General features: G+C 46.0%; 2 protein-coding genes across 6 annotated transcripts in view; one reads left to right on the forward strand and one right to left on the reverse strand.

The window, feature by feature from the left end:
- Positions 1-524: 524 nt before the first annotated feature.
- Positions 525-15464, forward strand: VASH1 (vasohibin 1). Its single transcript, XM_015287715.4, has 7 exons — positions 525-811; positions 5656-5744; positions 6776-6832; positions 7894-7968; positions 8950-9331; positions 9720-9832; positions 10344-15464. Exons 1-7 carry the CDS (start codon positions 542-544, stop codon positions 10414-10416), a joined length of 1059 nt encoding a protein of 352 aa, XP_015143201.2. The 5' UTR covers positions 525-541; the 3' UTR covers positions 10417-15464.
- A 533-nt stretch (positions 15465-15997) lies between these two features.
- The window catches only part of ANGEL1 (angel homolog 1), a 74937-nt gene continuing 69133 nt past the window's right edge, over positions 15998-21801 (reverse strand). For all 5 annotated transcript variants that reach the window (XM_025150750.3, XM_015287394.4, NM_001031205.2 and 2 more), the window contains one exon: positions 15998-21512. In XM_025150750.3, the coding sequence (XP_025006518.1) occupies positions 21343-21512 (170 nt within the window). In that variant the 3' untranslated portion in view covers positions 15998-21342. The remainder of the gene's footprint in view (positions 21513-21801) is intronic.

Genomic DNA, 21801 nt, shown 5'->3' on the forward strand with positions numbered 1-21801 from the left:
CGGACAGCGGCGACGCGCCCGCCGCGCGCCGACCGCTGTGACGTACGGCGTCGTCGCTAGCCCTGCCGCTCCGGTGGGCCGCGAGACCCCCGCGACAGCCGCGCCGGCTCCAGACGCCGGGCCCGGGGCGGAGCTGGGCGGAGCGGGGCCGGGCTCGGCCCAGCCCGTCGCGGCGGCTTTGTTACCCGCATGCGGCAGCGGCCGGGAGGCGGCCGTCTCCGCCCGCCCCGCGGAGCGCTCGGGAGGAGGCGCGGCGGGGGCGCCCCGGCGGCGGGCCCGCCCCGCTCCGCGCCCCCCCTTCTCCGCCGCGGGCCGTCGGGCCGCCGGCGCCTCCCCGGCCTGATGCGAGCGGGCGGGAGGCATCCGGCGCCGCCCCGCCGGGCTCTCTCTCGCCTTTCCCCCCGCAGCCCCCTGTTCTGATCCTCCCGGCGGCGAGGCCGCGCCGTGGGAGGTGACGCCCCGTGCCCCCGCCCGGGCCATGCGGAGCGCGGCTCCCGGCGGCCCGGCGAGGGGCGGCGGGCGCTGAGCGCGGGCGGCGGCGATGCCGCTGCCGGGGGGCGGCGGGGCCGCGGCCGCCGCCAGGCTCCCCGCGCCCGGCGAAGCGGCGGCAGCGGCGGCGGCGCGGGAGGAGGAGCAGGAGGAGGAGGGCGAGGAGGACCTGCGCGACGGCGGCGTGCCGTTCTTCGTCAACCGCGGCGGGCTGCCGGTGGACGAGCCCACCTGGGAGCGGATGTGGCGGCATGTGGCCAGGATCCACCCCGACGGGGAGCGGGTGGCGGAGCGCATCCGCGGCGCCGCCGATCTGCCCAAGGTGAGGGGCCGCGGCGGGGCCGGGCCGGAGGGGCGCGCAAAGGGAAGAGGCGAAACGCGAGAGCGGCGGGCGGCGCTGGCCCGGATCTGCGGCTCGGGAGCGGTTCCCGTGGCGGGGCCCCAGGGGCTGTGCCCGATCACGGTGCCGGGCGCCGATGAATCGCCCTCCTTACGAGGGGCCGTGCTGGAAAGTAAACGGCCTTCGTGTGAGCGTTGTATGGGAGGGAGATGGGCCGCCTTAATAAAGTGGGAGAAGGGACGGACGATGGAAAGATGAGGAGTCGGAGTGGGGAGTCCCCGCACATGAGGGGTGGGAACGAGGGAGGGGAGGCCTTGCACGAGAAGTTCGATTCGGGCACAGTTTGTATAAGGAACTCTTGCACAGAACCATATCTGATGGAAGAGGGACCCTCGGTGCCCAAGAATCAAAGGAGGAGCGAGCGAACATGCACAGAGCTGTTTGCTGGTGTAGGGTCACATGTCACTTCCAAGCATATTCCTGGGCTAGCTGCAGAGAGAAATAAAAAGAGGAAGCGATGGTCATTTTGTGTAGCTTTGGGCCCTACCGAATCGTTTACACGTGAATGCCGGTGGTTGCTGCTATCTACTCGCACCTCTGCTGGAGAAAAACTCCCCGTTTCCATTGGCATCTTGTGAACAAAAGGCACTGCGAATACCGGGTGCCTCACTCCATTGGCCAGTGAGGGGAGCGTTCCCATCATGCTAAGGCAGGAAACTGAAATACAGAAAGATGAGGCATTTTCTGCTTGTGCTTTTTTAGCAATTCCTTCCAAGAGAAGGAAACTTGAAGGATGCAAAACTGCGCTGTTACATGGTGTGCGTAGGTGCAACCTGTACTGCTGTCTGCGGGGAGCTCAGGAGATGTGTGTGGCCAAAAGTCCTTTTTGCAGTGAGGAGTTATGCAGCAGCAACCAAACCAAATCCCGAATCCTGATTGCAGGCTCTACGCTAACCTGCTAGATTTTTCCTTTCCCTTTCACATTTCCCTGCACTTTGCCCTGAGCCTGAAAATGCGTTGCTGATGGGTCAGAGCACGCAGTGTTTGATTTCCTGACCAGAAGGGATGATTTGGTGAGGGAAATGGAAGAAAGAAGCTCACAAACAGGAGTGTGGTGCAGGAAGGGAGGGGAATACTGTGCTCAGTCTCTGCTTTGGGTCACGATGTGAAGTACTTCTGCTTTTGTTCTCACTTAGCAGTCTTTTACAGTTTTAGTTCCAGAGGGTCACAGTCAGGGGACACAAGCAGGATGTGCTCCTCTAGAATAACAGATGAAAGTGGTCTATCCATTATTTGTTGTTGCTTGGTGTCTGTTGGCACCCCTGGGAACCAGAGCTATAAACCGTTCAGCGCTGTACAGTTTGAAATGCTGTGCCCAAGCTCAGCAGGGCCTACATACAAGATGCAAGGATGCGGGAAGCAGCTAGGATGAACGGGCTCTGCTTCCCTAGCTCTTCCTCCCCTCCGGGGGTGTGTTTCTATCTTTGAGGTTTGCTTGAGATGCATCTCTGCGTCATTAAGTTTCTTTGCATGAGCGATGCAACAGATGAGAATTAGAGCAGTGAGCAGGGCAAGCTCCTCTGAAAGGCCAGATACTCTCCAGAGGCTGGAAGGCAGTTACACCTTTTTAAGTGTTGGGAGTCAGATAATGGTTTGCTCACTCCCAAATTTTTGCCTTGAAGTGTGGCCCGTATTGGGGGAAGTAACTCTTGAAAGAGTTGTCCATAAGCTAAGCATAATACCATGAAATGATGACTGCGTAAGGCTGTGTCCAGATATTGTGGAAGTATTCACAGATCAGCTGCTGAGGCTGTGTCTTTTGCTGTGGTGGTGTGTTCAGAGATCTCCCCTGAGGCCAAGGGTTTCCTTCTGGTAGGTTTGGAGTATCTATCAAGCAAGCCAAGCCAGGCGGGCAGGATGCAGTTGGTTGGCTGTGCATGCACAGGTTGTGTGCCACCATCTCGTAGGTTGCTCCCCTTCTAGCTGTAAGGTGTGGTGTTGCTCTGCTTGGAGCTTCACAATGGAAATACAAAACAATGTGCCCGTGCCTCCTTAAGATAGACTGGATTTTAAATGCAGTAGTTATGAGGGCAAAGATGGGAAGTATTGCATCTGATGAGTTTGTATGGATAGAGAGGAAGACAATCCAATTTCTTTAGTCAGGCTAATGTCTGGGATTGATACTGCTCCCGTGTGGCTTACAAAAGGGAAATTAGGGAGGAGCTCAGATAAATAAAAGCACTGTAAGAGAAGCTGTTGCTAAACTAGGCTGGCCAAAAACATACCCCTGTGACATACATAAGGCTGGAGCTTTTTGCCTCTCTTCCATCCTTCTTGTCTCATGCACATTATAGCCCACTTAGTATATAAAAACCTGTTGTTCTCTGGATCCTCTTTCTGAAGTCAGGCCCAGTCCTATGCATATAGCCAGCCTATCAGCATGCAGGAATCCAAGGGTGGGGTGATGCAGCCCCTCAACACAAGTGATGAGGGACCAAGGATGTATTCAGTCTGCTAAGCCTGGCAGAGGTATGTGCTCTTGGAAATCTGGGCTCTCTTCCTAGCTCTCTCTCCAGCTTTCAGTGCAACTAAAGGGAGAGCAAAATATATCTGATTTTCTCTTGTTTCTCTTGCAAATTAATTCCTCTTTGCATTCTGGAGGGCTGTTAAGACTGCCTAATATTTATAAGCCTTCTGAGATACGCAATGGATAGTGCCAGTAAGAACAAAGTGTTAGGGTCTCCCATCCTGTCAGAGTGGGATTGAGGGATGGGGACCTTTCTCCTCTCCTCCTCTCTTGCCCCAGTAAAATGCTGTAGATGCATAAGAAACTGTAGCCCAGTCTGGGCTGGAGGCCCAGATCTGAGAGAAAGTGAGCACACTGTACTTTCATCAGTTTAATTACTTGAGGTGCATGCAGCTCTCTGTGTTAACTAGTCCCCTGCTGAACTGGTTGTCATTACACTGTGTCAGTGTTAAAGTCCTTTGAGGAAAGGAGAATCCTTAACCTGTGCTATCAACATGAACTTAATTGGTGTGCCTCCATTCCAAAAGCATGAAAGTCCCCAAGCTGAAGAAATGAGACAAAGTGAAATAGTCATACTGTCCTGCTTGTTACCTCTCTGGCTGTTTCTGTCTGGAAATGATATCCTATGACTCAGTTGTCAGCTCCCAGCATCCAAACTGACTCAGCTCGCATGGTTCCAGAGACGGCTCCATCCCTGTGCTGCTCTCTGGAGCCTTCCCTGCTCCTGCTGTGGCCGAACAAACCCAGTTTCACATCTGCTCCTGCTGTGTGTTTCCTGCAAGTGCCTTAGCTTGCTCCAAGCAAGGTACAGAAACAAGGCATTGGAAATGGTGAAGTGGAACCTTCAAGAGATGCTAGGAAAATGTGTACCAGTGGCCAAATGGTGCTGTTTTCTGACCTCAAGAAGAAACGAAAGATCGAGATGGGTAGAGACTGAGTTTAGTTCAATGTTTGCTTGCTGATGGTGGTTGTAGATAGATTGAAAAACCATACGGTTTACCATACAGTTTCAAGAGGCAAGGACAGTCCCTGGCCGCTCTACCATATTGGCACAAGCAGCACGTGGCCATATGGCAAACCAGGTCAGGGAACCGATCTGACTGAGAACTAGCCATGCTCACTGGCTCAGCTTTCAGCTGGTGCAGGTGCCTGGCCTGTTTCACTGGTCATTTCTGGCAGCCCAACGCAGAAGAAGGAGGCCTGAAAATGAGTGATTGCAGATAAACATGCAGAGGGAGATGAATGGCTCAGCAGTGCTGCTGGCTACAGATCTGCTGCCAGCAGAGGCAGTTGGTGTGCAGCAGAGTGGAAGGCCCCAAGGGAAGATGTGTTTCTGACTCATGCTTTCTTAGGTGGGGGATAGCCCATGTCTGGGGGAATTCTGAGCAGGAACTGAAATGCTAAAAACCAAACTGCTGTGAAAAGCTACAGTCTGGTATCAGATGGGTGTGTGAAAGGCATGAGCTATCCTTCAGAGGGAAGATGCTGAACTGTTTCTGTGAGCCTGTCAGTCACACCAAATTTGTGTCTTCTCCATTATATTTGTTGAATGAATGTGCCGTCAGGGCTGTCTGCCATCCTGGCTTGCCTGTCCACTGTAGCTGAGCAGACAGGACCTCTTCCCTTCCTTAGACACATTTTCTCAGCTGCTGACAAAGCTGCAGTTATCCCCCGTGGAGCAAATGGAGGGGAAAATTGGACAGGACCCATAAGACTGAGGCCTTCGAATGGGACAGCAGTCTGAATGGTGAACTTTCGGAAGTCATTCTCTATGTAATTCAAAACAACAAAAACAGAAGGTGGGGAGTCATTATGCTGTCCAGCCTGTGTCCTGGTCAGTGCCAACTCCTCCAAGATTCCAGGAGGCAGGAAGGGACTTGTAAGCCCTTGCTCCAGTGGCTTTGGGGGAATTTATTCTCAATTTTTGCCTCTCTTTCTTTCTTTTTTGTTTTGTGCCTTCCAGTTTGCCTACTCAAATGGGCCCAGGCTTCCCTGTGTGATAGTATTCTTGTCTCACATTTTGCCTTGTCAGTTAATTTTATCTAATTTTTTGCCCGTTACACTCCCTAACAGCAGAATCCTTTGGGGCATTTTCTCTTGCAGCTCTGTGGTGTTGCTTCTTTGAATCTATTACCAGTGAATCTGTTACTAGTATGGGAACAGAGGAATGTATCTGGCATGGTCGCTGCAGGCAGCAAAAAGGGGCTGGTTATAGAGGAACGTTCTTCATGTACCACTGAGTTCAGAAGAAGCTGGAGAGGTTTAGAAGTGATGATTTATGTTCTGTTCCCTGTTTCAGATTCCCATACCGAGTGTGCCTGCGTTCCAGCCATCCACTCCCATCCCTGAGCGCCTGGAAGCCGTACAGCGCTACATCAGGGAGCTTCAGTATCCTTTACTGTTACCTTAGGCACTGATGTGATTACCCAGGAAGACGAAGCAAGCAGATTTTGTTTCCCTATGAAAGAGAGAAGAGCTCATTCTGATTTAGCTGGAGAAGAACCGAAGCTTGTTTCCTGAAAATAGGAAACCGGGCTTTGGATGATGGTTTGTTTTGCTGCTTTGTTTCTTCTCTGTCCAAGTTACCATCTGATCTTGTTCGCTCCACAGCATGTTGTCAGAGGCCCTTCCTCACCACCCATTTAATCAGCCAACAGGCATTATAGTGACATTTCTTTTAAAATGTATATATCTAAGACCTTGAGAGCAGGGTTTCAGATGGACTACAGTGTGTTGCCTTACTGGTAAGGCATGGATGGGCTGTGGTGGAGAGTCATTCTTCTTGAGCACTCACTTCTGTAGCTGTCTTAAAGAATAGTCAGCCACTCTGCTGTTGTGCACCTGTGGTATCCTGCCCCTTTCTGTTCAGAGCTTCTCCATCTTTGCTATGCTGGATAGCAGGTATGTGCCTTGCAAGCATAGTGTAATCTCAGTGGTGAGACACAGAGCCAGTCCTGACTTCAGCCTTTGCAAAAGGTAGAAAGGCAGTCGTCTTGAGACCTCTCACCCATCAAGGAGTCTGTGTCTCAGATTGGGTCTCTGTCAGGCTAAGAGTAAAGTACCAATAACATTTAAGGCTCTGTGCAGACTGGAGCAGACATATCTATCAAACCTTTTCTGCCATTATAACTGAAAAAATGAGCAGAGCTTGGTCTGTCAGCACGGACCTTTGGGAAATGAAGTGGGAACCTGTATGTGGTGAGGAGGAAAAGAATTGACAAGAAAGAAGGGGAGTGGCACTAATGAGGAACTATAAGTGGGAAAAATGTGGAATAGGGAGATGGGAATTTTTTTGCTTTGTTGCTGTATTTGTGAGATCTTGAATTTGCTCTGAGAAAAGTATCATGAAAGTTATTTGGGCAGGTTTTCTTCAAAACTCTACTTTCCAAACTGCCAAGTCCTTAACCTCTTGCTTCTAGGTACAATCACACTGGGACACAATTCTTTGAGATTAAGAAGAGCAGACCTCTGACTGGGTAAGTACCAGCAGCCTCTACCACACTTAATCCTTGCTTTAAAATGTTGGGGCCTTGCTATACCCGCTGTTTGTTCACTAAGCCCCTGGCCAAGGTCTAGAAGGCAGTTACCATTTTCAGTACTGAAGCTCCATCCTTCTTTAGTTGACTTTATTGTATATTGCCTGGGGTGTGGCTGAGCAGAGCTGTGTGTAGCCTTTCTCAAGGGCAGGGTAAGTTTTGCTGTCATGAATCAGATCAAGTAAAATGACAGAATTATATTTCAGATATGTGCAGATTCTTCCTGTTTCTAATTGCAGTATAACTACGTGAACTCGTGATGGATTCTGAAGCTAGATCCTACCCTAAACAATCTTTCTAAAAGTCAAGCATCTTTATAGGGCTAACTTTATAGTGCCTGTGAGTGCCTTTGCAGTACGTAGGCTTGCTAAACTTTAGGCGTGTCATACTCTGAAGGAGGAGGAGAATTCTCCCATCTGCAAACCTCTGAGAAGAACTGTGCCTGATAAGCTTCTGTAGATAAGCACCTGATGTTCTCTTGGCCAGCATACTCTTTCAAGACTGGCTTCTTACTATCTGTCTGGTCCATAGGCTTATGGGAACTTGGGTGTCTTGTACTGTAGTCAGTGCAATGTCTCCTCCATGGTATTTACTGAATGTAGAACAATATTGTTTCATGCCATAGAAGAAGCCTTTGCTGTTCTCGAGCCTTATCAGGCAACCACTGCTGGCCCCTGGTGCATTGAGATTTCTGCTTTTGGTCATGTTAGTGTCCATCCAGAACTCACTGAGCCAAGTGCTGTGGTCTCCCTGAGAACAAGACGTTGGCCTGCAGCATTATTACAACACACTGTAGGAGCTCCTTGTAAGCAGTGACAATATGTGGTAGAGTGCAGGTTTGGATTTAGTATCTTCCTAAAACACTCTTCCCTATACTTGATGCACCTTTGTCTCTCCTGGAAACCCATGTTGCATATATGCTGCAAAAGGGCTGGACTTGCCATACTTGCATAGTGCAAGCCCTCTAACTCTCCTCATCTTTCCCTTGTCCTGCTCCACAGGCTGATGGATCTGGCCAAAGAAATGACCAAAGAGGCCCTGCCAATCAAATGCCTGGAAGCTGTGATCCTGGGAATGTATCCTTTCCTCCCAGAAATGTGCATGCCTGACCATCCTTGAGTTTTCCCCTCTGATGCTTTGAGACTGCTGATAATGTTGTCACCAAGCCCCACATCCCTGTTTTTCCTCTCCAGTTCTCCCCCAAATCCCTACCAATAAAATCCAAATCCGAGCAATCTTATGAAATAGTAGAACGAGTTCTTCAGAAATGGGGTGCTGTTATGGACTACTCTGGAAGCAAGTAAAAGAGAAAGGATCTAAGGAATATATAAAGGTGGCAAAAATATTAGCTAGGGTTAGGTGAGGAGGTCCTTTGCGGATAACATTGTTCCCTTACTGCAGTGTTGCCTGCATGTGTTCTACACTAAGATAAATTAGGGATCCTCCCCAACACCTAATTATGGTGTACGTCACTTCAGTATGATATCTAGCACTGCTCATCAAGTTAGGCAATGCCTTTAATTTTAGGCTTGTGCCTTTTTCAAGAGCTTGCTTTTCCCAGCTACCTCCCAGGTATAGTCTATGCGTAGCCTACATCTACAGAGTGGACTACAGTTTATTGATGCAAATTGACAAAACCACTTGGAGGGGCAGAGATGGCAAGTGGTTCAGAAGGGCGGTACTGAAGGATCCTCAGTTTCTATGTGAAATAATAGCGAAACAGATTAAAACAAGCTAATGAATAATGCTACAGCATTACAGCTTGAAACTGTGCAATACAGTACACTAAATGTGTTGGTGTTGCAACTTCTGCATCATAAAATTGCCTGGAAATGAGCTCCCCTTTGTTGACTGCCTTGGCGAAAAGGCCAAGTCTGGTTTCCTCATCAGTAGGACAACTTGCAGTGAGCTGGCCTGTTGATCTGAAGAACAAACCCCATAAGTGTGATACCTGAATGACTGAGGGTGCTGAGCTGGTTGGGAGGGTTTGAAGCAAGGAATTAGCTTACCAAGCAACTGGCATCACTGGTTGTTTCCTGAATAGTGGCTGCTGTTAGTTACCTCACCAACAACATGACTACGCTGGACCGTTTCCCCATCAGCTTCAAAACCCACTTCTCAGGGAACTACTTCCGACACATCGTGCTGGGGGTGAACTTTGGAGGCCGCTATGGGGCACTGGGCATCAGCCGACGCGAAGAGCTCATGTACAAAGCACCCGTCTTCCGCACACTGAGTGAACTCATTTTTGACTTCGAGGAGGCGTATCGCCGCTGCTGGCACACGCTCAAAAAGGTGAAGCTGGGGCACTGTGTGTCCCATGACCCACACAGTGTGGAGCAGATTGAGTGGAAGCATTCCATCCTGGATCTAGACAAGCTAAGCCGGGAAGACTTCCGCAAAGAGCTTGAGAGACACGCCCGTGACATGAGGCTCAAGGTGAGCAGACAGGATGGAGTAGTAGTAGTTTGCAGCATCCACTGTCTTGCCTGGCCTATGGCATGTTGGGGGAATAAAGTGGCAAGAGTGTCTTAGAATGGTGATGGAGTGTGAATTGGTGGCTCCTCTTCTTTGTGCTTAGGCTGGTCCCATAATGGGCATGCAGGCAGTACTGCAGATGTGATTACCTTGGACTGTATACTCTTGTTGGAGCCATAGCAGTGATTGTAGTTTGTCTTCTGGCTTCTGTATTTTTGGTTCACTTATCTTGCTTTTTTGTCTCTTATTCCCATTTAATTAGTAGTTCTTCAGCTTTGTGTTTTCTGGTTACCACTAGTATTGTTTTCTGCTCATATTACTCTCTTTTTTTTGTTGTTTGTTGTGGCAGATCGGCAAAGGAACAGGGCCACCATCTCCCACCAAGGACAGAAAGAAAGATGTTTCCTCCCCACAAAGAGGTCAGGCCAGTCCTCATCGCCGCAACAGCCGTGGGGACCGACGGTGAGTGGGGCTGCTGGCCAGAAGGCCTATCAAGTGCATCTCTGGTTTGTTTGTTTGACAGACTCTTCCTTGCTTTATTTTTATTATTATTATTATCTTTCTGATTTGTTAGTGGGGCTTTGGTTTTTGTTTGGTTGCTTTTGTTTCATTTTTTATGCTTAGGTGGGGAGGATGGAGGCTTAAATAGCCAGTGATCCTGGTGCCTGGTATTTGCCTAGGAGTCTCAGTTTTGGCATCTCACAAACCTATGCCCAGAGAGATTCCGCTCACTGGTCAGCGGGACTGTTTTCATCAAAGTGATCTGGGGTACCAGTGTGGACTTACTATTGTGTTCTCTTTCTGTGGAGACTGCCAGGAGAGTTGGTGAAGGTTACAAAAAAATTCTGCCTTCAGCCACATAGGTTAACTGTGAAGCTTTCCTGTATGCTGCTTCTGTGGTAGCATCTGTATGTGCAGGCTCTCCTGACCGGAAAAACAATTCCTGAATAGTTCTTACCCTTTCTGCACACAGGCCGTCTGGTGAGAAGAAGCCTGCTGATTCCAAAGCCATGCCAGATCTCAATGGGTACCAAATCCGGGTGTGAAGACGCTCCACAGACTTCTTGCTGGCCACAGCTGGGACCTGGATCCACCTGCTGCAATTCTGACAAAGGGGACAGGGGAGTGGGAATGGAACAGAGTGCTGGTCTTACCAGGTACTTTCTAGTGGGCCAGTCCCAGAACTGGATCCCATGGGTCCCAAAGGGTTCACCTGCCTGTTTCTGGAAGGGGTGTCCATCTTAGTTCACTGAAATAAGTATTTTTTTAAAAAGAAATAAAACGATCAGTACGTCCGTGGGAGTGTGCTGCAGGGACAATAGGAAGTGAGTGGGATCAGTGGACTTGTTATCCATTTTTTGAGTTGACAGCACGTAAGATTAAGCATCTTGTCAACAGTACTTCTTCCCTATCTGCACAGAAGTCTTGAGCCCATGCAAGGCAGAGGGAGGAGTGATGCTGGAATGGGGTGACCCCCACATCTTGTGCAAAAACTCCTGGTTTTGTCATTCTGAAAGCAGTGCTCTTGTAAGAGGGCAGAATTTTCTCAGCCCAATTTATTACTGATCGGGTAAGGGCCTCATCTTCATTTGGGGAAATTGTATCTTATATGTTTAATCCTATTTCAATACATTTCATTGACTCTGAGGGAGTAGACAGTCAGATAATAATGTTCAGTCATTGTGATGCTGAGGAGCTGCTGCAGCGTGTCCTTTTCGTGGTGAAGTGGGTTGAGATATGCCCATGCCATTGCCATGTGAAAGCAGGCACAGAGACACTTGTCATCCCGGACAGGGAGCAGGGGAGGCTGGGACTGGCTGGCAGCCTGAACTTTAAGTCATCTCTTCATCAGTCTTCTATTAACTTGTAGCAACTGCTAAATTGAAAGCTTATGGAAGGCATTTCAGTCACTGAAGTGTGAGTTTTAAGAGTAAATACCTAAAGAAGAATGTATTGATCTGAGCAGGTTTTAAAAGCATTTCTCCTTTCCACGTAGGTCATGCTTCTCCCTCACTGATACTAGTGCCAGTTACAGGCACCTGTTGGGGGGAAGCCCTGCTCAGTGAGGTTGTAGCTGCTTTCCTACCAGTTCAGCGTCAAGCTTCCTGAAAGTCGTTCCCCATCCCAGTCCCAGAGCTGTGCTTGTGTTCTGGCTCCTTGGAGAGCTGCAGTATTTAACAGCACCACTTAAGTGAGCCTTCCCCAAAGGATCAGGCTGGACCTCGGCCTGGTTATAGCTTTGACTGGAGTGTTTTACTGCTGATTAAGCTGTGTAACACTTGTCAGAAATCTGGAGTGTTGTCAGGTCTCTCTTTGAGTCTAAGACATGGAAACTGGAGTTGGCATAAATCAGAACAGTGTGGCCTTGAAGTGATCTGGTACACTGATCTGGGGATGCAGAATTTGTGCCTGAGTTACAGTGTCCTGGAAAGAAATTAAGGGGAAAGACCCATCTTACAACAAAACCGACAAGGAGCTAAACTTTCTGAAGTACTAAGTATGTAATTTTCTTAGAACTGGGCTCATGCTTTCCTGTGGACTCATGAGAAACATGATGGAGCTCAGCTCCATCAGGGTTCTTTTGTTGCACGATAGTTGTGCCACACTCATAAGCAGTGCTATTTTGGTGACAGAGAATGGGCTCTTATCCCCAAACAAATCAGATCTTCTGCCAAGTTAAAGCAGTGTTAATCCTCAAAGCACCACCCACAAGCGATTTAACTCAGGCCTTACAGGTTCCTAATTGTACATCCTTAACTGTGATGTAACGTGCCAGGCGCTATATCCATACCATGCAGTTTGTCTTTCTGAGCTCTCTTAGTTGTCTGTACTTTTCTGCTGTGCTGCATCACCAGGAGGACAGTACACAGGGTGGTGGCATAACCTGCTTCTGATTCAAGATAAGGTTATTGCAGAAGAGGATATTTGTTTCCATACTGCAGTACAACACCTGTCCCCTCCCTTGCATTCCAGCTGTATGCAACAACTTAAAATTAGATGGCAGTAGCAAGCCAAGCAGCCAGTTGAATCCATCCTCTGTTCAATTCTGTGGCTGTAAATTAACGTATTTAGTGTCTGAGTACTAACAATCATATTAGCTGTAAAGGTACCATGGCTAACTGTAAATAACATGGATTATTTGGAAGCCAAAAACTGCCTTTGCCTACTGTTTGCTATGCAACAGACTGAAAGTTCAGGTGCCACTGTGAATTATATAATAAACACAAGCAGCAGTCAGCAAAGGAGACTGAATGTCAGGTTTTATTAAAGCAGATGAAATCTAGGAAAAAAAACCAAACCTGTAAGTCACACGAAACGAGGATGCATCCACACCATGACTCTGGTTGGCAAGTTAGTTTACTCAGAGTTAACTGGAAAGCTCAAGAATAATCAGGAGCTTCATAAAGAGCATGTTTAATAGCCGGACAGACCTGAGCTTTTTTAGCTGGAGAGAAGGGGAAGTGCACTGGGTGGGAGAAAACTTCAGAAAAGATGTGGTAAGTGAAGGGGTCAGCTGCATGCTAATGATGTTTTCTTAAGAGGCAGGCAAAAGGGATGCTAAGCAGTGTTAGATCACCAGGGCAGAATGGCTAAAAACAAAACGCTTTGTTTGACCCATTAATTAAGCACTTCCCTGCAGGATGTAACTGAGGCCAACAGTTCAGAAAACCAAGGAAGTGGATGTTTAAAGAATGAATGACAGGTGGAGTTCAAGGTCTCTTAATCCTCATCCTTGAGAGCACTCACCAGCTGTAGACGGGGACAATATCCTCTTTTGAGATTTAGTTGCACAATTAATGTACATTAGGAGTCATTTAATTCTTCTTATGTATCTAGTATCCACGACTCCTTAAGATGGACACAGGAACAGACACTAGGGTTACTATTTCAAGCCACCTTCTCTTTCTCTGTGTGGAAGAAGTCCTGTCTTTTGCTCTGTATCTCCAGTTCAACAGAGAAATGAGGGAAAGGGAAAACGACCAATTTTCCCCTTTTTGCTCTTGTTCCTTATAGTCTCTATTACAAGATGAATCACATCAATACAAAGCTTAGCTTCCTTGCTAACAAACAAGACAGCTGTCCCCTGTGACACAGAGGATTAGTGCAATCCAGATTTATGCCCTAAGAAACTTGAGGGCACAATGAAAAATGAACCGTGCTTCTGCACTTCAGCTCCCTCATCCAGCTACTCTGGCTTCTGGTCTATCTGCCTTTATCTGTTAAAAAAAGGCTAGAGGTGAGTCTTTCTCACACTTCTGCAGCCTCTACAACTGCAGAAAAAGAATGAAAATAAGGATGTAGGGTGTAACTTGTACTCCTTAGTGCCTGCTGAATAAAAACCATGGCCCTTGAGGAGTCCTATTAATTATTTAGTGTTAAATATTAACGATTGCTCATTTAGCTCTGGGGTTTAAATTTTCACTATTCAGTACTTCCCCTCTGATGTCTGCCTACAAGCCCTCCTGAATCCTGTGGAACTGCCTCCAATACACCGAGATTGGATAGATACTGCCTGTGTTGTATGTGGAGACTGGAACAAATGCTGACCTACTACTAGCAAAACTATCTTAAATATACTGCAAACCTTGAAATAAGGAGATATTCATATTTTTATGTAGAGAAGTCCCTTTGACAGCTGGCCAATTGCAAATTTTTTTTCATGGATAAAAGTATCAGTGAGCAAAACCAAGAACTTTCTGCCATGGTGTCACTCTGATATCATCATATACTGAGAAGTGGGATCAAGTCTTCATCAGTCTGTGACACACTGGCCTTTGTTTTTTTTTTGTTGTTGTTGTTGTTTGTTGTTTGGGTTTTTTTAACTTTTAAAATGTGATAAGCTAAACAAGTCTTCAGAAACTTAAGATATGTTAGCAAGTGTTTTAGCTGGGAGTGGAGTGCTTTTATTCAGTTGACTATGACTATTTTACCTGTGTGCCACTGTATGGGTCAGTACAAAGTATGCTTGGATGCCTACCAGAATAAATGACTCCAGAACTGTGGTTGGAACATAGTTTGTGATCATACAGTAGCTGTGTTGCTGTTAGCAGATGTTTAACGTGGGGGGTTTTTAAATTATTTTTTAAGTATTTCAGGTGGAAGCCTTAATCAGGTGCCTGCCTCTTAAGGTGGGCTCACATGATGTTGTATAGATTGAAACATAACTGTCCTTAAAACTGCAATGTAAGAAACAGTATCGAACAGCAAAATCCTACCGTTGCCAAAAGGCAAGTCTGGATCAGATGCGCTTTACCCTGCTCAAGTGGTTCTGAAGAATTACTTCAGGAGAAGGGTTGCTTTAACCACTTGCTCCTTCTAAGTTAAGTATTTCACGTGGGGTCCTGATAATCAGGCACTAAATATAAGCAGGATGGGCCTATGTCCCGTGTGTACTGTGCAAGTCTGGCTGAAATAATACCGTGTATTCTAGTGGTCTTGCACTGCTGTCCTATTAACATTAAGACCTGTATTATGGAGTTAATAACTGACCCTATGGAAGCACATTGTATCCTAGCTTGGTTTTTGCTCTGCCAGAGCAAGGTGGAGATGGTTCCTCTACAGCTAAGCTGAACTCCTAAGGGAATTTAACATTTTTTGTCTGTTTTCCAAGCAGGTGTTTACTTGTATCACAAGCACTCTCCATCAGTGGTGCCGTGGCCCTGTCTGCTCAAAAGCAATTCAATTAGGCCAAGAAGGCTACCGAATCCCCCATGATCTCTGCAGAGCAGAGTGTCTCCCTCCAGATCAGGGTTGAGATGGTGCTAGTGGGGCCACAGTGGTCCCCTTCCATGCACATCACTGTTCCACTCTAGCACTGATAGGGTGCTCCAAAACCATTTACATCTCTATCACTGGTACAGCTCAGAACTAATTAAGAAATGGAAGGTTTCTTTCTTTACGAATCATATCATGTGTGTCTTTTTGTAATTAATCGGTGTAGTTCTGTGTCTTTATGTAGCCAGCACAGAACTCTTATTTAGAGTTAGTTCTTACTGCACTTCCCATAGCCCTCATGTTGATACTTCTTCCTGCTTCCTTTGACACTTAGACAATAAAACTGCCTCTGTACTGCTCTCAGTTTGTGCAGAGATAACGATGTCTGTGCTGTCTTTTTTTCTGATATAAACTTCCCCTTTGTCAGTTAGCTGAGAAGTCAAAACCACAACCTTGAGTGATGGTATCAGACAAATTAAGTATAGATGTCATACACTTTTGCAACATCATGGAAAAAAGACATAGAAGGACCTTCGTTCTTCATCAAGCATCTGAAGGGTAAGTATGTTTGTACACAAAGGCAGCTGCCAGACAGTAAGGAGTTTTTCTGTGGCTGTGTGGCAAAGGCTAAAACTCGTATTTTCTTCCTAAGCTGCCATCTGCAAGGCTGCACAGATAAAAGTTAGTGGATGAGGAGGGAGAAATTTCAGTCTTGAGTCAATATTCTAAGAGTTAACACAAGCCTCTGCTTGCTCTATTTTACTCTTCAACATATGATCAAGCTTCCCTTCCTGGCCAGAAAAGCAATTCTGTTTAAGCACTGTAGTTTAGTGGCCTTCCAGACTAATGACCTCACCAGAGCTTCTCAGACAAATTGTGGGTTAATAAAGGACAGTCAGCTGCAACATTCAGTGCATTTCCCCAGGAAGTGGGATCCAACTTTATTCAGGCTATCATCTTTCAGGCGTAACATACCCCTTCTCTAGGGAAACGAGTAATAAGGATGTAGGCAAGCAAGCTTACAGTAATATGCAACTGCAGAAGAAAGCAATAAACATTCCCTATTCTGTCACTCCAAAGTATGGCACATGCAGTAGTCCCTCTTAGCTAAGTTAATTATACAAGCAATTTCTGTCTCAAGGGGAAGTAATTGCACAGTACCTAGTACGTGGTATGAACAGACAAGAAAGTAATCACATCATAAGACTTTGTGGTCTGTGTCCAAGCCCAGAAGATGATGGACTTCAGCGGCAGCAGAAAGGTTCTTGCTCCATGCTCTGTTATTGATCTTTAAGCATTTAATAATAGCAAAAAATAATTAAGCATTGCAACTTCTATAAACCTCTACTTCAGATGCTTGCAAGACTTTCTGCTAACTCATTTATCAGGCTGTCCCCCTGATTAGCTAGCTCCTGCAATTCTAGGTTTTCAAATCGGAGATTATACTACTTGGACATCGGTGAAAAACCTTTGTTGGGAAAAGCAGTTAAAAGCACTAATTAAAAAAAATAAAACAACACCACCAAAAAACACTGCCATCTACTATGCTGAGAAGGCCAAGACTGCAAAATTTAAGGATTTCACACGCACAGGAGCTTGTAGAAATCCACGAGAAAGCGGAAATAAGCCCAGAAGGACCATATGTACAGGGACTGCAGGGTTATGGAAAGGCACATGATATACTTTAGCTAGCAGGCCGTTAGAAACTTCAATTAATTTAGGTAAGTTGGATTTCCTGCTTTGTATTTTCATTTTGGCAGTGACTTCCATCCTAATTCCAATAAGCTGTTGACACCTACATTTTTGGGTTTTTTTTTGTTTGTTTTGGTTTGTTTTTTTGTTGGTGGGCTGCATTCAATTCCCAGTTCAGGAGCAGCTTCTGAAAGTGGTAAGTGAATAAACTTGAGACTGCTGGAGAAGGCAGCAGACTATCAATGCAGACTTAAAAAAAACCAAGGCTTGATGCTAAGTCTTTTTTGTGTGTAAAAGGAAAGACTGGATGGAACAAATGCATCTTTTGTTCTAGTGCATGCCAACTTCTAGTTCAGTTTTTTGCTCATTGCCACCTCAGCACCTTGAAAGTTGCTGTGTTTGTCTAACCACAGTTAGGAAAAATTTTCCAGCTCCATTATACAGCATTCCTATTCCCTTAGAGCACAAGAATGTGCACGCTTGATATGAAGTCAACAAATAAAAGAGAAAAAACCTTCAAGACTAGAAAGATATTTTCAGTGGAAAGTGGCAGAAAGGTCACCTTAGCAGAAGCCAAGCTCCTATAACTGACAAAAGCAAGGAAACTGAAGAATGCAGGCTGTTCAGTCAGGTATCTGTTATTGTTATAGCAGATGAGTTCTCTACAGAAACTCAGTATCAGACTTTGATACATCATGCAGTACTTTCAATGGCAGCGATCATCCACCTTTTGCATCTCAGTGACAGAGCTATGAAAAACACTACAACCCAGGCAGCTACAGTCAGGTACAGAGGTAGTCACAGACAGCAATTCAATTAACTTGCACAATAGGAAGCCTAATGAAAGTGGTATTTGGATGAACGCTGGCTGTCAGCAAAGTCCTAACAGTACATGCAGCAAATGTTCATTAGTAAGGTGGTAAAAACTGGGAGGAGAAATTGCACTCTAGCAGAGCCCTGATCTGCAAGGTGCTAAGAACATCACTCAGAATCAGTAGGAGCACAAAGCATGCCCTGATCTGTCCTTAAAAGAGCATCTCTGAGATGCTCAACTTTTCTCAGGTCCTCTAAGAGACTCTTTAAAGGAGCAGAATGAAGGCCCTCTGTTTTCCCGTGCCTTACAAAGAAGGTTGCATACAGGGCACTGACAGCAAATCTTGATTTTTTGTTGTTATTTAACAAGAGTTACTCCTATCTGAAGTGTTGGTTTCAGAGGTCCCACTCCTCCCACTAAACTCTCCAGATAAGGGGTGAGGAAGCCACCTACAGCTTGACACTATTAAAATACTGAGTTTTAATATGACTTAGCCCTAAATAATTCTCCCATAGCTTCTAAGTGAAAAAAAAAAATACAGCTGGAGAAAAATAAACATCAGTAACTTTAAAAGATAACTGGATCTTACATCCAGTGTCATGGGAAAACAGCTGTTGGAAAGATACCTCATAAGACACAGAAGACCTCAAGCAGTAGCCAAGGTTCATTTTCTGACAAAAAGACAGAAATTAGAGAAATTATACTGTTTATTACTCCTCCCATCCCATATATTTTGGAAGAAGTGATTACAAAGGGCATCTTCCCGAAGTGATGAACGTAAGACTGAGAAAGAGAAGGAAGTCCAATTTCTATCCAAATGGCGTAATTAAATACAGCTTAGTAGCTGTGGTGCAATCTAAGCTGTTGTTAAATCTGTGTTTGCCTCTACAGCTGCATGGTTCTGCAGCTTAGGACATAACAGGATATTTATGCACGCTGCCAGTGATCTCTGGCATCCCTTTCCATAAGTACCAATCTCCCTGAACTCTACATCACTACCACAGAGATGACATAGGCAGTCTGCTTCCTTCTTCTGGCTATAGCAGATATTCCTGTTCCACTTTCATAACCATTTACAGGCTTCTCTGTATCAGAGAACTATGTCAATGACAACTAGTTACACATTTCAGTCAAGAAACAGTGTTAAGAGCTACATCTGGAATCTTAATTTTGCTTCCCATCACAAGTTGCTGATTACCACAGTCCCTTATTATATCACTAAGCACTCGACTCCATATCCACAGCGTTTAGCAAATTAAGTATTCCAAGTCCATATCATACAATTTCACATATACTGAAAAACAAAGTGTTAGACTGACCCGTGAAACAGATTTTCCAGCAAAACAGCTGGAACTTAAAACCTCCCTGAGAGATGTGTTCATGCAAGTTACCCAAAAGAAAAGTCAAGTCTTTGGTTTAAATGAAATAGAAGAAGTATTTGTGATGTTGAAGCTCAGCTACATCACAGAAGTGGCAAGGTGCCTGGGCAACCTGCTCACCTGACAGGGAACTGCGCACAGCTTGTGGGTCTGAGGGCAAAGTGGCAGAGGGTCAGGAGGACTTTGACACACCCCCCCCATCACTGACTGGCTATCAGACTGGGCCAGCACTTATAACCAAAGCAAACAGTCACAGTGTTAAGTGACAGTCCTACATGTCACAGTGTTTTTTGTTTTGCTTTTGGTCGGTTGTTTTTAAACATTCAATGTCTCAAGTTTTCCTTTACAAGGTTACCAGCTGGTGGGAGTTATCTGCAACCAGATTGCTATCTGGCAACCTACAAGCAGCCTGGCAGAAAAAGAAAGCTCTCAGTTGCACGGATTTCTGTTTTCTCTCCCCCTTGCACAAAGAAAACCAATTATAAAATCAGAGTACTTGAAGAAATTAGAGCAACTCTCAGAAAAAACATCCACAGAAATACACAGCTCGGCACCCCTCCCCAATTACAAACACCAGCACCATAGCAGAACCATTACCTTTGAAATTTAGGGTGAACAAAGCTGCAGACTTGTTTACCTCCAGATTCCTGTTCACTTATGCAGACTCTCACACATATTATCCAAGCTGGGGTAGCAAAAGCCATCCACACATCACCAGGGGAATACAACACCACGCAATAGGGGCAACAAGGGGATGCACATACAGGAATTGTATGGGGACAGAATGGAGCACACAGCCCACATCTTTTGTACAGTTCACAGAAATAACTTGTAAAGGATCAACAACATTTGCCTTCTTGGAAAGAGGGGGACAGTTCCCAAAACCATTTTTGCAAGATAAACTCTGATGCCAAATAGACCTCTGGGATGTGAGGATGTGATGGGAGACAATAGCTAGGCACACCTTTCCCCCATTCTTTATCCTTCATTACTACTATCCTGTGTAGCTAATCCACATTGTCCTCTTTCACATCCCAGCCTTGCTGAACAACTCCTCCAAGGGTTCAGCTGCCAGGAGCACGAGGTGCTGCAGGTACTTCGCATTTTTCATTAAATTAGAAAAATTTTATTTTTCAATAAAGAAAGTAACATTTAAAATATGAAAATCCCCCAGTGTAACACAGAAAGAGCAAATGATATTCCGAGTCTTTTCAAACCCTCTCAAAAATCCTGAGGCAGGACAAGACTTCCGTGCCTTGTTTGCAAACGGAAAGTTAGAAATGTTTGTCCAATATTGCTTTCCTCTCTCATAGCAAAACTGAGCACCAAAAATCAGGCTAAACAAGGCAATCTGCCTCAGGACCAGGTACAGTTTTGGGTTTTTTTGCACTGTACAAGCTGAAAAAAATACACTAAGAGGACACCAAGAGACTGACAATCCTGCCTCCATGGAAACAGCCTTCCCCTCCCTCCCAGCATCTGTTCAGAGACAAGAGCCAGTCCTATGGGTCCTACCTACCTAAGCACGGCTAGCTTCAGAAAGCCCACAGCCTGGCCCAGCAGGCCGCTACAGGTTGGCTCTCTGTCCCCTGAGAGGTAAAATGGAATTGAGAAGACACAGGGGAAGGGTAGGGGCATTTACAATACCTTCAACTGTCCTGTTTGATGTTTCTGCTTCCTCTAAAACACTTTCAATTTTTATCTCTCTTTTGAGAGCCTTCAGAGATACAGGCTCTGGGGTTGTCATGCCTTGCCAGACAATTTTCTTCACCTGACATTCACTGGGATGATCTTGTTGAAACTACACAAGCTCTTTTGCCAGCAACACAGCCCTTACTATTATTAAGAAAAACCATTTCTAAACAGTTGGCAGATCCACTCTCAAAAGCAACACCACATTCCTAAAGACCACGCTTCACAAACCATCATTCAGAAATTAAAAGAAACATTGTTTTGGTGTGAATGAATATCGGTGTACATATGCCCTGCTGCTTGGTAGCCAGAAGCAGACAGCAATCCATCTGTATTTCCCAGGTCCTTGAAGATCTTACCAACGGACAAACATGGGAGCAAGGTTGGTTCCTGCAGCACTAAAACATCTGCTAAAAATTAAGCTGTGGAGCAAGGATCCCTTTAGGAGATGATAATGTCTGAACACAACTGTGCAGAAACATAGATTTGCAGAGACCCACAAAATACCAGCAGAAAGGGCTCCAACTGACTCATCCCTACTTTTTTGTGAGGGCATGAGGGCAGAAAGGGACTCTTTGGGCACGTCAAATAAAAGAGTTTTCTTGCAAGCTGGTTGTAAATCCAGAGTCTCAAACTGATATATGCAGAATATATTTTCTTTAGGCAAAGGGGAACCAACACTAACCCTCTCTGAGGCTGGAGATCTCCAAGCCAAAGCTAGCCAGCAGGCAGAGATGATCAGATGAACAAAACGGATTTGGTAAGCCATTTGCCAGCAACAGGACGTCTTCAGAGAGAAGAGAAAGGCGGCCAAGCAGCTTTAGGACTCCATCTCGGTACAGCCTGCGACCTGACAAAGTGGAAGGAAACAGCAGCTGTAGACTGATGCTGCAGATTAACTCTATAGACTTGCAGAAGGATGCTTGTCAGTGGTTTCCAATCCTTTCCCTGATGAAGAAAGATAACCTGCCTAAACATTGCATGCACTTTTAAGCCTGGATATGAAAGCAGTGAGCATCCTATAATGCTGCAGTTCAATGGTTTCATATGCTTGCAGGCACAAAAAATCCATTATGTGCTAAATGCACCAGGTAGTTGTTTGCAGTGGAATGAGAGGAACTTCCCATAAGTCCTAAAAA

Source organism: Gallus gallus, chromosome 5 (assembly GCF_016699485.2).
Source record: "Gallus gallus isolate bGalGal1 chromosome 5, bGalGal1.mat.broiler.GRCg7b, whole genome shotgun sequence".
NCBI lineage: Eukaryota > Metazoa > Chordata > Aves > Galliformes > Phasianidae > Gallus > Gallus gallus.